General features: G+C 43.6%; 1 protein-coding gene and 1 long non-coding RNA gene across 20 annotated transcripts in view; both read right to left on the bottom strand.

Moving 5' to 3' along the window:
• PRKCB (protein kinase C beta) overlaps positions 1-18,576 on the bottom strand; it is a 382,335-nt gene that overhangs the window by 87,656 nt on the left and 276,103 nt on the right. For 17 of the 19 annotated variants that reach the window (XR_013410845.1, XR_013410839.1, XR_013410842.1 and 14 more), the window contains 1 exon segment: positions 9,141-9,287. The exons of the other annotated variants lie outside the window; for them this stretch is intronic. Coding sequence is in view for 8 of the 17 variants with exons in the window: in XM_077983617.1 (XP_077839743.1) it covers positions 9,141-9,287 (147 nt within the window). In the remaining 9 variants the exon portion in view is untranslated. 19 annotated transcript variants of the gene reach the window in all.
• On the bottom strand, positions 3,023-6,447 carry LOC144338130 (uncharacterized). The gene is made up of 2 exons (XR_013411971.1): positions 5,923-6,447; positions 3,023-4,489 (listed from the first exon to the last, which is right to left on the bottom strand). It is a non-coding gene; the product is annotated as an uncharacterized LOC144338130 (long non-coding RNA).

The raw sequence follows: 18,576 nt of genomic DNA, 5'->3' as shown, positions 1-18,576 counted from the left end.
AGTGAGACCCTCTCTCTAGGAAAAAAAAAAAAAAAGAGCCCCAAATCATACACATCTAAATCAAAGCTGATCTGTTTAATGCCATTTACTAGCTGTGTGACTTTAGCAAGTTATTTCAACTTTCTGCATCTCACTCTCCTTATCTGTAAAATGGGGACAACAGTAGCTGCATCACAGAGTAAGTGTGAGCTCATGAATACATACTAAGCACTTACAACAGAGCCTGGCATGTAGTAAGGACCCAAAAATATTAGGTGTCATCATCTTCGTCATCACCATCACTACCACTAGAATATAAGTTTCATGAGGGGCAGGCAGATATATTTGTTTGTTTTGTTCACAGACATTGCCTCTGTACCTACAAGGGTACCTGGCATATAGTAGATGCTCAATAAATACTTCTTGAATGAATGAATCCTTAGTTGTGCCTTTCAGTGGGAAGTCACTGTAAAGGTGATGACTTCTCCCCAGAATAATGTATGAATTCCAATCTTATTTCCAGTTCTCTTCCCCTCATGTCTGCCCTACTCCCCTGAGCAAGCCAGGATGCCTCATGCTCAGATCTGGAGAGGTGTGAGTTATGAGACTGCTGATAACCTGGGAGACAGATGCTTCTGAAAGTTGCTAAGGGGAGTAGACATAATACAAAAGGATAAGGAAGGAGTGGGTAGGGAAGAAATGAAGGTAGCAAATCTCCAAAGAGTAGCTTTGCTGTCTGGATATATTTAGTGAGAAAAGGAGGGTGGAGGGAGGTCAAGATCACAGGAAAGATTTTTAAGGATACTGGGAGTGTTGAGCATATTCCTTATTTGAAGGAAAGGATATGGAGGAGGGGGATGAACAGAGACTTTTTGTAACTTCCAGATACGCACACAACTTATAACAAAAGACTTCACATTCTTAGAAATACCATGGTAATCGAGCTGCCAAATCGCCTCAATCTTACATTGTGTGAGTGTAGGATTTTATGACAGTTTTTCACCAAATGTGGTTCAGGTACTAGTACAAGGACAAAATTACTCTTCTTTTAATATATTCTCCTAAAACACATTAAAATAAATATATAACTGGTATATCAAACCAAACACATTAAAATAAATCTATAACTGGTATATCAAACTTGTGATTTCACATATATTATTGCTTAGGGCAATGTTAAGAAGAAGAAAAGGAAGTGAAGTTAAAGTCACTTTAAAGAAAAATATGATCGCATAAAGGAGGCATGTAATGGCAAAGAAAAACCCACAACAGGTGCATAAATGACTAATATTCGGGAAACTTGGCCAAGACTATAGTCAACTCTGTTGTACAGTCTGAATTTTGAGCTACAAAAGTTGATGCCAGCATCTTGGAGAGTGTCACACAAATGCCAAGTTTCTAGGGGTACCCTAGTGGAAGCGGCCACCACCAGGCCTTCCACAGCCTCCTTAGTGATACACCCAGGCATTTAATGTCATTGGTTCAGTATCCTGGGATTATTTTAGGACAGTCAAACACTAGATGGGGAAGTTTAATGGTTCTGTGTCTCACCTCTCTGTTCTGATTTTAGATCATCTTAGATGCATAGACAGCAAGAGAACTGGATGAGATTTTTAAAAAAGAAAAAATGTGATACCTGGGCACCTCGTTTCTATAGACACTTCACTTTTTCTTTGTAATTTCATAAGCTGCTGACTTCTTCCTACTTATCCCTGGCTCGTGCTAGGCTTCAAGAAAGTTACCACTAACACCTGGCGTGCTCCACGATTCGAACACAAAGAAATGCCACAGAGAAGAGGCACGTGAAGTTTTTTGTGTGTGGAGTGTGATACACTGGGAGCTCTAAAGGGAAAGGTCAGAAGGTCTTTTGTGTGTCACCATGAAAAATTCCATCCAGGGCTGAAAAGTAGGGAGCGCAGCTGAGAACACGCGTCATCCACCCAAATTGTTCTCCCGGCCTCCTTTGCACCGAAGTGTGGCCACGTGGCTACATTTTCTCCAATAGAGAGTAGGCAGAAGTGATTGGTGCCACTTCCCAAACTGAGACTTTTAAGAAGCGGCTTGTGCCTCCTCCACCCTCTGACTGCAGAGAAAACAAAGCTCTAGGGATTAATGGAGCCATATAGGACGGAAGGCACCTTGTCCCTTAATCACCATATGGAGAGAGTGGGTGGGGCCAGGCGCGCCTGTCTTAAACTTCTTAAACTTAGAAGTTTAATGAAAATTAAACTTCTATTGTGTCTGAGCCAGTATATATTTGGGGGTCTATTTGTTACAGCAGATGAATCTACCCTAATAAAAGGAGTTAGGTGCCCTGTCAGCCACACAGATTAACCAAGCCTATTTTGTGGGTGGGGGCCAGGAAGAAGGAGACATTCTGAGATTTTCATTTGCTATTTCCCCTGTTTGTATAGTTAACTTAACTCGTCCTTCAGCTATAGCTCGAGCCACTTTTTCACAGAAGTCTTCTCTGGCTTCAACTAGGGCAAATCCCATTCCCACAGGTGCCCAGGGAACACACCAAACACCACAGTTGCTTTCATGCCCGTGTGATTTTTTTAATGAATGTTTATACCTCCACTGCATTTTAAAAACTATGCATTTTTCAAAACTCATAGAACGATACACTTAAGATAGCTGCATTTCAGTATATGTAATTTTACCTTTAAAATAATCATTGCAAATACTGAATTCTGGTTAAATGGTACACATGCTGAATGTAAAGTGCACTAGCAGTTACCTGCAAATGTAAAGGGTAAGGATGTCTACAACTCGCTTTAAAATGCATTAAAAAAGGGTTGATGGATGGATAGACAGATGGATACATGATAAGGCAAATACAGTCAAATGTTACTTGTGGAATCCAGGTGGTGGGTGTTACGGATGTTCATTATGCAATTATTTCAACTTTTCCAGTTTTTAAATTTTCACAATGAAATGTTGAAGAAAAAGTTTAATAAAAGGAGGGACCATGAGTATATTACATAAAAGGAATTGGTCTATATACATTTTATGTTGCCAATCATAATGTTCCAGAATTTGCTTTTATTTTTATTTGATATTATGTTACGAAAATCTTTCTATGATGACAGATAGATGATTGATTGATTGATTGATGATAGGTAGATGATAGATAATAAGATAGATGATAGGTAGATAGATTATAGATGATACATAGATGATAGATAGATGACAGGTAGATAGATAATAGATAGATGATAGGTAGATAGATGATAGATTAGATAGACTGATAGATTAGATAGATAGATAAATAGATAGATAGATAGACAGATGCGTGTGCATGAGAGAGGGAAAGAGAGAGAGAGGAGAGAGTCACTTCATTTTCTTGTATTTATTATGAATATACCATTTGGGCTATTTCCATTTTCCAGTAAATACCATTTTTACATAGCTCTTCTGTGCTATTAGGTTTGAGCTTCTTTATAGTTGTAGATCTATGCCCACTATAGCACACTAGCTGCCTCCCCCAGCCCCTTTCTATCCCCCTGACGCCATCTCAACTCACATACATTAGCTCAGTTCCATCTGTAGGCAAGAGTCACGGGTGTGAGAGAACAAGAAAACTTCCATTCAAACTTTCCTGCATATTATTTTTTAAAGACGTGTATCATACAAATCATTACCATGAGCACATATGAAGTCTCAGAAGACACACAGTATTAGCATTCATTAAATATTTAATGCATGTTTATTAAGGCAGCACATTAGGGTTAGAGGAATCATGTCTATAATATAAAGAGTTGTCCTTGTGCTGTGTATATGCTTGATCAAGTATTTGCTGTATTTACTTTTTAAGGTAAGCTTGTATCATCAATCTGGATGGTACAGATCTGCCCAATTTATATATGTGCAGCATAATTTTGACTCCAGCAATCATTCAAGGTTGAATTCTTGAAAGATGCTGGCAAAACTCAAGTTAAAGTTTCAAGGCATTATAAAAACAGAGAGGTAAGGATAAAATTCTAAGCACTATTAAGCAATAAATTAAAAACTACCTATTGGGTACTATGCTCACTACCTGGGTACAATATAACCACGTAACAAACCTGCACATGTACCCTCTGTATCTGAAATGAAAGTTGAGAAATAAAATAATTTTTAAATGTGAATGATACATTTGAATGCTCTGTATTAAAAGTCCTAGAAGGCATCTACCTCCGAGTAGGCCAGCCATGCCAACAGGCCCCGCTTTGGTATGATAGCCCTTCCAGGTAAACACTTTTGCCTGTTCAAAAAAACAAACTCTCCAGTTTTCTTCTTTTGGAAGATTTTGAAACGAGCTTACATATTTGAAATTCAATGTCCTTCACCCTTGCTTCCTGCCTTGTTCCATTTTTACAGGTCTTACCAAAGGCTTGTGCCATTCCCTAGTCACCCCACAAATTATTAGTGCGGTTGTTGTTGTTGTTGTTGTTGTTGTTGTCGTTGTTTGAGACAAGTGTCTTGCTCTGTCACCCAGGCTGGAGTGCAGTGGCACGATATCGGCTCACTGCAACCTCCGCCTCCTGGATTCAAGTGATTCTCCTGCCTCAGCCTCCTGAGTAGCTGGGAATACAGGTGCCCGCCACCATGCCCAGCTAATTTTTGTATTTTTAGTAGGGATGGGATTTCACCATATTGGCTAGGCTGGCCTTGAACTCCTGACTTTGATCTGCTTACCTCGGCCTCCCAAAGTGCTGGGACAGGTGTGAGCCACCGCTCATGGCCATTAGTGTTTAAAAACATATTTTGTTTTGTTTTGTTTTTCCTGGGTTAAGGGAGGTGGAAACAGATTACCCCAAAGCCTGATCTCTTTCATCTTCAGAAGGGGAAGAGTAAATCACTGCAGCTGTGTTCTTCTGTTTATGGAGATTGATCTATGTACCTAACCAGACTGCAAAATGTTCAAAGTTGGAATTCAAATACAAAACCTGCATTAATTTACAACCCTGGTTGGCAATACAAGAGTTGCAAAGGATTACTCTGTTTTAAAGGATCATAGAGGTGTTTGTTATTCTACTTTGCTTTCATGACATACTGTTGTTTTCAACTATGATTTATTTGATGCTACATCTCCAGTCTGGAACAGAGCTCTCAATGATTATAACAGTTTCCATGGAGACATATGATCTATTCTCTCATTGCTCCCCAGTGATCCATTCTCCCACAACTCCACCCACTATCCCCCAACCCCCATCCTTCCCATGGGATACTCCAGAACTTCCAATCCTCCATCACACATCCTCTCATCTGTTTTGTTAAGTGATCAAAAACAGGCACAGTACACAAACTTTTGAGTTAACAAGGACAAGAATAAAAATGTTAGATTACCTCAGGGGGACTGGAAAGACACAAATTAACACAATAAAAGTGTTCACATAGGGAGAGCAGCAACAGTGAGTGGTCACAGAAAGATATGAACTTGGGTAGGAGCAGGACTTCTCAGTGTTTATCCTTTTAATATAATCTTAATGATGAACCATGTGAATGCATTGCTTATTAAGAATATCATGGCCAAACGCAGTGGCTCACGCCTGTAATCCCAGCCCTTTGGGAGGCCAAGACAGGTGGATCACCTGAGGTTGGGAGTTCAAGACCAGCCTGACCAACATGGAGAAACCCTGTCTCTACTAAGAGTGGAAAATTAACTGGGTGTGGTGGCGCATGCCTGTAATCCCAGCTACTCAAAAAGGCTGAGGCAGGAGAATCACTTGAACCCGGGAGGGGGAGGTTGCAGTGAGCCGAGATTGTGCCATTGCACTCCAGCCTAGGCAACAAGAGAGAAACGCCGTCTCAAAAAAAAAAAAAACAAAACACACATATATATATAAAAAATATATGTGTGTGTGTGTGTGTGTGTGTGTGTGTGTGTGTATGATTTAAGACAGGTGCAGGGGCTCACACCTGTAATCCTAGCACTTTCGGAGGCCATGGCAGGAGGACTGCTTGAGCTAATAAGTACTTGAACAGCCTGGGAAACATAGTGAGATCACGTCTCTACAAAAAAATACAAAAATTAGGCCAGGCGCGGTGGCTCATGTTGGTAATTCCAGCACTTCAGGAGGCTGAGGCGAATGGATCACATGAGGTCAGGAGTTCGAGACCAGCCTAGTCAACATGGTGAAACCCTGTCTCTACTAAAAACTACAAAAATTAGCCAAGCACAAGGCTGAGGCAGGAGAGTCACTTGAACCAGGGAGGTAGAGGTTGCAGTGAGCCGAGATGGCGCCATTGCACTCCAGCCTGGGCAACAGAATGAGACTCTGACTCAAAAAAACAAAAACAAAAACAAAAATTAGCCAGGCGTGGTGGTGCATGCCTGTAGTTCCAGTTATTCAGGGGACTGAGGCAGGAGGACTGCTTGAGTCCAGCATGTCGAGGCTATAGTGAACCGTAATGCACCACTATATTCCAGCCTGGACAACAGAGTGACACTCTGTCTGAAAAAGAAAAAAAAAAAGTGCTCATTTAATTTTTAAAAACTCAGCTTATTAGAACCTCTTCTTTATTTAGGCCACTTTCTTCCCCATCATCAGAGAGACTGCTCCATGTTTGAAATCTAAATGCCTCAATTCTTCCTAACATTTTACGTATTTTGACCTCATCCATTATTTTTTCATCCCTAGACTTCTAAACTCCCTTTTTCCCACCCAGGTGATGACTCTCTTTATGCTAGACGTCTTCCCCAACCCAATCTAGATACCATTTTCATTCATGTATTCAACACATTTTTCCTGAGCACTTGGTACAGCCTCTGTGGATCTGCAGTGGACATCTCTCTTCCCAGAATCCTTAACTCTCTTTCTTCGATAATCTAGCTCACTGATTCTACTAATCTCACCCTTAGCTCAAATCCACCATCTCCTTCTCCATCTCTACCCCAGGGATGCTCAGAGTTGCTGGTAAAAACCATACAACATTGTGGACCACTGCCAACTGCCTATTCCCAACCTTAGGGACTGGATGGGCCATCTTACTGGCTGCCCTTACTCTCTATTCCCATCCCATGCTGAGGTTCTTCAGACTTTGAGCCATCATTTCAGATCACTTAGTCCATCTCAGCGGATACCCTTGCCACCCACAGACAGAGAATCCATGCATTCAGTCTAGGCACTGAATGAATTCCATCCCTAGGCTCTGAGAACACAATGGCAACCAGGACAGAGACAATCCCTATTCTTGTAGAGCTTAGACCTTAGAAAGGGAAGAGAGAAAAATCAACGAGGACACAAGAAAAGCATCACTCAGTAATGGGTGCTATGAGAGAGTTAAATATAACGGACAGTGAATGAGAGGCAACTTTGAGTGGGTAGTTGGGGAAGATTTTTCAGAAGAGGTGGCGTCTAAGTTGAGATGTGAATTGCAGAAAGGAGCCAGCCATGCAAACAGCAAAGTGAGCAGAATCACAAAGCCTCTAAGGGGGAAAGGAGCTTTGTGTGTTTCAGTGACCCAAGAGCTGATGTTGTGGCCAGAGCACAGTGGGTGATGGGGAGGAGGAAAAGAAGAAAAGAAGTCACACAGAGAACAAGGGCCAGATGATAAAGGGTGATACAAGCTAAGGATGTAACACAGAATTTCTTCTAATTGGATGGAAAGTCATTGGAGGGTCTTAAGCAGGGGAGCTCCTTGACTTAATGTAAGCTTTAAAAAATTATTAGGGCTGTGAAGTAGAAAGTATATTAATTATAGGCAACAAGATTGGGATTGGGATTAACCATAGGCAAGAAGATTGGGATTAACTATAGGTAACAAGATTAATTATAGGCAACAAGACTGGGATTGGGATTAATCATAGGTAACAAGATTGGGACTGGGATTAATCATAGGTAACAAGACTGGGATTGGGATTAATTACAGGTAAGAAGATTGGGATTGGGATCAATTATAGGCAAGAAGATTGGGATTGGGATTAATCATGGGCAAGAAGATTGGGATTGGGATTAATTATAGGCAACAAGATTGGGACTGGGATTAATCATAGGCAACAAGATTGGGATTGGGATTAATTATAGGTAAGAAGATTGGGATTGGGATTAATTATAGGCAAGGAAGATTGGGATTGGGATTAATTATAGGCAACAAGATTGGGATTGAGATTAATGACAGGTAACAAGATTGGGATTGAGAAGCCACTGAGGAGTTTCTGCACTTATCCAGGTGATATTAATGGTTTGGACTAGGGTGGTATTAGAGAGATGAAGAGAAGTTAGTGAATACATGATATACTTTGAAGGAACTGTCAGCGTTCGCAAGTGCATTGTACATGGTTGTGGGGGGCAGTGGGTAGGGATGGTGGAAATACAGCAAAGGGGGAAACTCAGGGATAACTCCCAGGTTTTTGGCTTATGCTACATAGATGGAAAATAAATTTATATTTTTTGCACACCTGAGTTCATGGTATGAGATTTATGCTAGACATCTTCATGGCACGCAAAGGGACTAAAAACCCCAAAACAACATTAAACGAGTCAGAAATACTTATAACACAATCTCAACTTCAGTAAAACAGCATCTCGCAGTATCTATAAAAGCATCCAGAACCACTCTACGAGTCCCAGGGTCACCCTTCCACTGTGCTACTGTTTGAAAGGAACCATTTCCGTTCTCAGCTGTCAGAGCGATCTTTTCCAAAAGGCAAATCCGATCATATCGCTGCTCTGCTTAAAAACGTTCAGTGGCTCCCCGCTGCAATGTGAATGAAACCCAAACTCCTCACCGTAGCTTATAAGATTTGTATCCTTGGGTCCTGCTTACCTCTGCAACATCAAATCCTATACCTCCTTCTACTAGCGACATTTTGCCCCAACACCTTCTAATGGTTCCTAGGATGCACCCAGCCTGTCCCCACCTTGGAACTTTTGCACTTGCTCTCTTCTGAGAACATTTTTTCCTAGCTCTTTGAAAGTATAGCTAGTTCTTTCTTATCCTCCAGGTCTCAGCGTATGTGTCACCTCCTCAGACTGTCTGAACAGGTCCCTTTTTTGTTTGTGAGAGAGCACTCCATTCATTTCCTTCATGGTATTCATTACAAAGTGTAGTGTGGGTCTATTTACTTCTTACTCTCTCTCCCACTAGGACGTCCGTCCCATAGGAACAGCAAATGTGCCTGCCTTGTTAGATGTTCCTTCTAGAGCAGGTGGAGTCACCAAATCATACCATACCTTGCCAAAGCTGCCTTTCCCCAGCACCATTAGGAAGTTAAAATCAGTCAGTTTCATCCGGTCTCTGTTGCCATTGTTGTCAAATTTGGAGACAGTATTGGTCGTCTTTTCTTCCGGGACTTTGGTTCCCTGACTGATCTTGGCCCTCTGCAAAAAGGAAGCACACGGAAAACATGCTCAGGGTTTAAGGATGATCTTGTAGGAAGACACAGGCACACAGTGGGAAGCTGTGGTTCCTGCAGCTCCCGCACCCTGTCCCCGTGGAAAGCATGGCCGTGCATCACTCCACAAGCCTGAAACCTGTCGGACATCCTTTGCACTTCCATCTTTCTTTGATCCCTCATGTCTCAACCGTAACCAGGAACTGTCATTTCTTCCCTCCCAGCTGTCTCTAGAATTCATCTACTTCTTTCCATCTCAACCACCACTACCTGCCATCATCTCTCACCTGCACAAGGCACATTGCTTTCCTTTACACTGGGCTTCACACACGACCACAGTGAGTCTCTCACCCAACCAAGTCCCCTCTTGCTTAAAATGCCGCAGTGGCATCCCATTATTTTCACGATAAAGATTGAGGTGCTTTCATGGACTTATATGTTCAGGCCCTACCTGGCTTTCCAACTCCATCATTGCTAGGGTGCTTCTTCCCTACAACGTAGCTTCACTCTCCTTTCACTCCCCTGGATGTCCCAGGCCCCTCCAACCACAGGGCCTTTGCATCTGCTGCTGCTACTGTGGTACAAATGGCTATTCTCTCCCCTTCAACAACCCAGCTAGGGGTTCACATCTTCATGTCCTCAGGGAAGCCCTCATCGATTCTCTCTGTCTGCACTAGCTTCTCCTCTGATTTTCTTCATCCACTTCTCTTTCCATTAATACTGGAGGATAACTGCCTGTCCACTTGTTTCCTTCCAATAAACTGGAGACTGTCTTGCGGACACGGAATATTTCTCATTCTCTGTGGTTTTCCTGACAACTAGTATAGTTCCCAGCTAAATATTTGTTGCATATATAGATGAATGAGGTGTCCTCATTCATGTGTGTCCTCAGTGTAATGGGAGAGGGACTCCTCACCATGAGCGGAGGAATGGGGCTCAGAGTGGCAGCAGGTGCTTTGGAATGAGACAAGAACCGGAAGCCATGAGCAGGAGACCTGAAGCTGCCAGGACTTCGTTACTGGATTCACTTCTAGCAGAGAGAAAACTGTGGAGTTAAAAGCTCATGTGTGGCTGGGCACAGTGGTTCACACCTGTAATTCCAACAATTTTTGAGGCTGAGACAGGAGATTCAATTGAGGATAGAGGTTTGAGAACAGCCTGGACAACATAGCAAGACCCTGTCTCTACAAAAATAAAGTTAGCCATGCATGGTGGTGTGCACCTGTCATCCCAGCTACCTGGGAGGCCAAGGTGGGAGGATAGCTTTAGCCCAGGAGTTAGAGGCTGCAGTGAGCTGTAATCACACCACTGCCCTCCAGCCTGGGTGAGGGAGTAAGATCCCATCTCTCTCTCACTCAAAAAAAAAAAAAGTCTCATGGTAGAATTCTCTGACATGAATCAGCTGTGTGGTCCAGAACACATCAGTTAAGTCATAACACTCCTCTGCCCAATATATATACCTTCCCACTATTCTCAAAGTAAAAACCAAAGACCACAGATGACTGAGTCCCTCTGGACTCCCTCTGATTTCAGTCTCCTTTCTACTTCCACACTGGCCTCCTGGCTGCTCTCTGAATGCACCAAACACGCTCTTAGCCCAAGGCCTTTACACCTGCTGTTCCCTCTGCTCAGAGCACTCTTTCCCCGGAACTCTCTCACCTCTGATAAGAGGGCTCTTCCCTGAACACCCTACATAAAATTACTCTCAGCAATCTCCATCTGCCTCACTTACTTGCTTTTCTCTAAAACACTTGTCACCATCTTACAAACCATATATTTACTTGTTTCCCAATTTATCGTCTTTCTCCTTATACCAGAATGTAAGCTCCCCGAGAGCAAGGATTTTGTCTGTTCTGCTTTCCACTGTTTCCCTGGTACCTAGAGGAGTGTGGCACAGAGAAGGCACTTAATTGCATTTGGTGATTGAAGCTTCCTAAACATTCATCACCTTTTCAAGACAATGGAGATAATGACATGAAATGATGTATCACAGAGTTCTTAGTATCATTCCTGGCACACAATAGATGCTCAGTGAATGGTATCTATTATTATTGTTGCATTATTTGGTTGTTTTGAAGATGAAGAGGCAACATAAATCTTTCCAAAGTTTTGAATATCAGGAAAGATTCATTCATTCATTCAAAAAACATTTATTAAGGCTGGATGTGGTGGCTGATGCCTGTAATCCCAAAGCTTTGGAAGGCTGAGGCAGGACTGCTTGAAACCGGGAGTTCAAGACCAGCCTGGGCAACACAGCCAGACCCCATCTCAAAAAAAAAGTTTAATTAGCTGGGCATGGTCACAGTGGGCCTGTAGTGCCAGCTACTTGGGAAGTTTAAGGCAGGAGAATCCCTTAATCCCAGGAGTTGGAAGCTGCAGTAAGCTATGATCACTATATTGCACTCCAGCCTGGGCAACAGAGCAAGACCCTGTCACCAACAAACCAACAAACAAACCAAAAATTCTTATTGAGTACCTGCTACATGATAGGTGCTGCTCTAGGTGCTGAGGATACATCAGAGGGCAAAAAGGATGCAGATACTCTCAAAAAAAGTGCATTCTAGCTGGGATTGGGTCCTCCATACTGTGTCCAAAAGGTATGTTGGGGTTGCTGAGGCAGATAAACTGGTATTGGCAGCAGGAACGGCATTTATGGAGCAGAGGGGAAGACACATTCAAAGAATGAAACATCATCTGGCTGGAGCATGAAGTGCAAGGCAGATATGACACAAGAGGCAGACAAAGGGTTGAAAGGACCTTAAGAAATTCAGGCTGACTGTAAGCATGACAGGCAGCCTTTGAAAGGTTTGAAGCAGGGCTATGGTATGACCTTAAAAAATTTAAAAGGTCACTCTGAGTGGAGAGAGGAGACCCCCAGCATGTGGGCTAGGGGATCACTAGGAAGTTACTGCATTATTAAGGAGAGAAATGATGAGCCAAACATGGTGGTGTGTGCCTGTAGTCCCAGCTACTCAGGAGGCTGAGGTGGGAGGATCAGCCCAGGAGTTGGAACCCAGGAGTTGGAGGTTGCAGTGACCCATGATCGCACCACTGCACTCCAGCCTTAGTGATAAAGGGAGACCCTGTCTTAAAAAAAAAAAAAAAAGAATGATGGACTCATTTGTCTGCCGTGTAGATGGAACAAAGTGGACCTGTTTGGGAGACAGACTGACCCCGGCTGGGTAGCACATTGGGCAAGGGAGAAGGGAGATCGGAGATAAAGGACAGCTCCAGCTTCTGTTCTGGCCAACTGGCAGGATGCTGGTTCTTTCCACTGAGATGAGAAGAAGCGGAAGAGGAGCAAGTTTGGAAGTGTGGGGAAGAGGGTGGGCAGAGATGACCGGTGTCATTTCAGACATGTTGAGATCCCCTCTTCCCCACAGCAGCTTAAAACTGCAAGGTTTATTTCCCCCTCATGGGATGCATATTGCACTGTTACCACTTAGGAACCATGGCTAACAAAGCATCCACCATTTTTCTCTTTACTCATGTTTTGAAAATCGAGCTGGGTACCACGTAGTGCACCAGTCTCACGTGCACGGCTCTGCGGATTTTGATAAACGCACACACCCATGTAACCCAAACCCCAAACAAGACACGGAACATTTCCATCACCCTCCAAAAGTTCCCAGTCGACCCGCCCCTCCCACTAAGGCGATCTCTGTTCCGGTTTCTATCCCATAGGTCAGTTCTGTCTGTTCTTTATTCAGCTGAATGGCATCGTAGAGTGTGTACTCTTGTGCCTGGCTTCTTTCGCTCATCAAAATGTTCTTGAAATGCGTCCATGTTTTTGCATAAATCGGTAATTTGTCTCTTTGTATTGCTGAACGGCACTCATTGTTGATGTTTATCCCGTCTCCCGTGTAAGGGCATTTGAGTTGTTTCCCCTTTCGGCCTACTAACAACGCTGCTGTGAACATACTTGGTCAGTTTACTTTGCAGTAAGATATGTTGAAGTTTAACCCACGTGTAAATACCCAGTAAGCGGTTGTATACGTGGGTTTGGGGCTTGAGCAAAGATATCTGAACTGGAGACAGATTTGGGGTGCAGAGGCAGTGAGGGGGTAGTTAAAACTACAAGGTTACCTTATTTGCAATGGAGACTGCAAACTAAAGAACCAGCGTAGGACAGAAGCTGTCTCACCTTTCTTGGGCTATGTCCTCACACCCTCCTAAATCATCACCCCCAAGCTGGCCTGACCCAAACACATTCCCTCCTCCCCTCCCCGCTCCACCCCCCCCCCATCACCTTATCACCGTGTGTCCCACCTTCTTTGAATCCTGGCTCAGGACCCATCGGATTCACACACTCCATTCTCCAGACTGTGAAGATCCAAGTCCTGCCTGTTCCAGTCCTCAGAACCCATCCTGGGAACTTTCCCATCCACCTGCGGGTCCCAGCACACACTCCCCATGAAGTGTGAGCACAGACCTCAAACTTCCCGATTTCTTCATTTGACTTTGATTAGCAAAACAGATAAGGACTTTTTTTGGTGGGGGGCGGGGGTGGGGTGGGGTTGATTTTTTCCTTGTCCTTCAAGGAGCAGCTAACAGCCTCATCCTTCAGTGCTAGAAGCTCCCTTCTCTCCTCTGAATCGGGGGCTGGCAGACTTCTTTCCTCCCTCCCTCCCAGCTTGCTTTTATAACGGTTCCCATGGGCATGTTAATTTAACTTCTAGAATCTAGATCAGAAGACTAATAACCCTGGAAAAAAAAAGAAGTCTAATAACCCTGTTGATCTGGTCTGCACAGCGTTTGTTGTCATTTTAATATTTAATTAGTTGCTGTTGAAAATTTGGAGATATGAAAACCCAGATCCCCAGCTTCTTTTGAAGAAGGGGATCTGCTAACACTGGGTGATGCCAAGCTCTTTCGCCTTCTTGTTGTTTGCCTGGCTCCTGAAAACACCTGGGTTTGTGGCCCCTACACAGTGAGCCTTCAGAGGACAGGAGCCCTGTCCTTTTTACTTCGAAATATCCCGTTGTTCCAAGGCGACAATGCCCAGGACACACTGCATCAAAGAGCGAACATTTTAAAATTGAGGCACAAATTAAACTCATCCTTTTTCTTGCTGGGTAGGATGTGCTTGAAGAAACAGGAATACGCTAATGGTTGCCTTTTCATGTCTGCAATTTAGAGCCCTAGAACTCAACGCTAAGAGAGAAAGCAAATAGCATTTCTGAGCAAAGAGCCAAGTCACCTTCCAGACAGCAAGAGGGGACAGTGGAGAAACCCCAGCAGCCAGGCTCTGGGCTCCACTCCCGATGATGAATGTCTGTCCTGGCTAAAACTGCAGATTCCTCTGCCACTCCACCCCTACAAGGAACTACTACAGGCACTGCCAGCTACCCAGCAGTGGGGCAAGGACCTCTGTAGGCTAGGAGTCCCTGTAGATTCTCCCTAACCTCCAAGCAGCCCTTCCAAAGCCCAGAAAGAGGATGTTCGGAGCTTTATTTATCCCAAAGGGGGAGCCGATAATTATAACAACCACCATGATGCTAGCATCTAACATCTGGATGTGTGTGACGTGTGAGACACTCTGCTAAATGCATTACCTCACTCAATCCTCACATAACCTCATGAAGTAAGAAGTGCTATAATTCCCCATTTTACAGGTAGGGAATCAGAAGCTCAGAGAGACAAAGCAACTTGCTTATAGCCACTCAGCAAGGAGGTGGCAGAATTGGGATTCAATTCTAGGCAGTCATGCCATCACACTCAACTGTTAGGCTACATTGCACAGATACGATCACTTGTGTTCTTCTAAGACACTACCAGCATGCTACTCTCTACACCTGGGGCTGCTAACAGCAAACACCTGCGATTCTTTGCCTGCAGCTTATTTTCTGGTTGTAGGAGCAGGCACGGCGCACAGGGCACATTGAAAGTGCTGGTGGGTGGATTTCCCTGGGAGCAGCCCTTAGCCTGCAATGGAAGGAGAGCCAATGGATAACCCCTCAGCTTCCTGTCCCTTGATTGGGAAATTCTGAGGCATGCATTCTGCACTGACTAGAGAGTTCTCCAGCAGGGTTTAAACCCTAGCTGCCCACAGCAGTAGCCTGCTTGATAATACGTTCCTGGCTTCCCACCTTTTCTGGCAATGCTGCTTTATTAACTTATGGTGCTTCCAGGATCACCTCCCAAATAAAGTACTTGCACTTGAATCCTTATAGTCTGTTTCTGGGGAAAACTCAAACCCGGGACAACCAGCGGCTCTGGGACCTTGAAAAGTTACTTAAACCTCTGTGGGCCTCAGTTTCTTCATTTGTAAAAGTAAAATGGCGTGATAACAGTACCTACCATTCTAGGTTGTTGTAAGGATTAAATTACTGGAGTTAATATTTGCAAAGCACTTAGAATCCTAAATGGCACACAGTAAGCACTTTGTTAAATAAAAACATTTTAAGACTCTGAGAAATCCTACTGTGAGCCATCCAAAACGGAGTCTTCTCTTCCCAAGCCCACGGTCGACTGAAAGCCCCCTAACCAAACAGAGCCAGCTCTGACGTTCTGAAGTATACCACGTGTGGCAACTGCACCAAGCTCACACTACCATGAAATTCTATTACCCCAATTCTAGCAGCTCGATTTTACTATCACTCAGAATTCCTCCAGATAAGAGGCTTGAAAGTAATTTCTGAGTCATTCCGGGTGCTAATTGGTTATCGCCCAAGGATTACATTTCTCACGTTCAAGGTCAACTGAAATTCCTCTGTAAGCCTGAGAATAATTTTCGGTCTGTTGGAAACATTTTTTTTAATCAACAACTACAGTATGGAGCGATTATAATTCAGGCATAAACAAGCTTTTGCAGGCTCTTGCTAGAAATAAAGGGACATAATTTGTTGCATGCGGACAAAACAGTCCCCTATTCCAAGCCAATTACCGGCCCAGACAAATGCACTGTTTGCGTAGAAAATCTTTTCCTTGGTGTTCTGAAATGTCACCCTGGCTGCCCCAGGACAGAATAAATCATTTTGTAAAACTGAGACTTCACTGTATACAAAAAAATACTGGCCTTGTGTTTTTCACCCTTAATAGTACATTTCTATAACGGCAGCAAATGGATACTTCACCAGCAAGTTGGGGGAAAGCGATGGAAAGTGTTCTCTGGAAGGACGGCCTTCCTGTCTTAATTTTTATCAAACAGCATCCAGTTTTTAGTTCTGCTTGGAGGGAAGATGCTTTTATCAGTTCACTTGGGCTTGAGTCCAAGACTTTGGGAACAAGTCTCTGTTATCAAGGTCACTGGAGAATGACTGACAAGCTCAAGGCCAATGTGTCCGTTCCACTTGTTTCCAGGAAGGGAGGACCCCACTGGGTCAGAACTATCACTATCTTCCAGCATGTAGGGAAGGCACAGGTTCAAGACAAGGAATTTGGGAATACAAGTTATTTCTTTTTCTTATTTTTATTTTTTAAAAATATATATTTTTTAAATACTGAGGCAGAGTCACTATGTTGCCCAGGCTGGTCTCGAACTCCTGGGCTCAAGCAACCCTCCTGCCTCGGCCTCCCAAAGTGCTGGGATTACAGGAGTGAGCCACCATGCCTGGCCCCTAAGCACTATTTCTATCAAGTTGAGGGAAAAACAAACTTGGTAGAAAGTTTGTTTCTTTCAACAAACTTGTCCTTTATCTTGCTGTGTTCGATGTGCCTTCAGAAACAAGAATACACTCACTAATGGTTGCCTTTTCATGTCTGCAATATAGAGCCCTAGAATTCAAAGCCGCCTAACCAAACAGAGGCAACCAACCCTGACGTACTGAAATACACCACGTGTGGTAACTGGGCTCTCAGGATAAATGCTAAAATCCTTGGGATATCACGCCTGTAATCCCAGCACTTTGGGAGGCTGAGGCGGGCGGATCACAAGGTCAGGAGATTGAGACCATCCTGGCTAACACGGTGAAACCCCATCGCTACTAAAAATACAAAAAATTAGCCAGGCGTGGCAGCGGGCGCCTGTAGTCGCAGCTACTCAGGAGGCTGAGGCAGGAGAATGGCATGAACCCAGGAAGCGGAGCTTGCAGTGAGCCGAGATCGGGCCACTGCACTCCAGCCTGGCTGACAGAGCAAGACTCCATCTCCAAAAAAAAGAAAAATCCTTGGGATAAATGCTCTTGGGATAAATGCTAAAATCCTTTGGATAAATACTCTTGGGATAAATGCTCTTGGGATAAATGCTAAAATCCTTGTCAAGGCCAGCACAGCCCTGCATACTCTGACCCACACCTACTTCCCCAGCCTTGGACTCTCTTTGGCTTTCTCTGCTCTACCCAGGCTGGTCTTCTTTCAGTCTCACATGGTTGCTATATAACCCCCAACCACAGGGCCTCTGCACATGCTGTTTGCAGAATGGAATACATTTTCCCCTCTTTTTACATGGTAAACTTCCATTGCTGTTTCCTCCCTGACACCTCCTTATCCTCTCAAACTACGTGACATTTCTTTTGTAGATGTTCTCAAGGTACCTGATCTCTCTTTCACAGGACTTTACATGGTCTTTACACATTTTTTTATTTGCTTGTGTCATTATTTGACAAATAACAATAATAAAAATCCATTTCATTTTAGCTATGCTATTATACACATTTTTGGGGAGTTAGTAGGCCATCATGGCTTATCTAGAATTGATCATCTCCCACCAGACTCAGTGTATTGAGTTTGTGGGAACAAAATAATGTGTTTTCCCTCAGGAAACCACTAAAATCACTCAATGCACATATAATGTAAGCATTCAAACCTATCTTCCCCCAAACATTTTATTTGTAAAGCAGGGATGTGTCCTACACACCTATGCACCTCTTACGTAGCTGAAAATAGTGTTTATTTGTCCTCATAGAAGGAAAGGGGTTTATCTCAGGTAGAAGTAGAGCCAGCAATGTAACTCAAGGTCACAGCCAAGGGCTTTCCATTTGATAAAACTATTCTCTGGGAAGATCTACCCCCAGGGTATTTCATGAAGTCATTAGCACAATCAATTCCATTCGTTAACTATATAGCACCATTCTGCCAATAGAGCCAATCCGGATTCCATCCATCAGCAAGCCTAGTTGACTCAGCCTCCAAAATATATCACTTCTCTGTCTACTCTTTTTTTTTTTTTTTTTTTTTTTTTGAGACCAAGTCTCGCTCCGTTGCCCAGGCTGCAGTGAGCCAAGATCGTGCCACTGCACTGCAGCCTGGGCAACAGAGCATTACTGATCGTGCAGTGACGCGATCTTGGCTCACTGCCGCCTCTGCCACCCAGAGCAATTCTTGTGCCTCAGCCT

Source organism: Macaca mulatta, chromosome 20 (assembly GCF_049350105.2).
Source record: "Macaca mulatta isolate MMU2019108-1 chromosome 20, T2T-MMU8v2.0, whole genome shotgun sequence".
Taxonomy (NCBI): Eukaryota; Metazoa; Chordata; class Mammalia; order Primates; family Cercopithecidae; genus Macaca; species Macaca mulatta.
The sequence above is the reverse complement of the archived record's forward strand: the minus strand, read 5'-3'. Positions and strand labels throughout refer to the sequence as shown.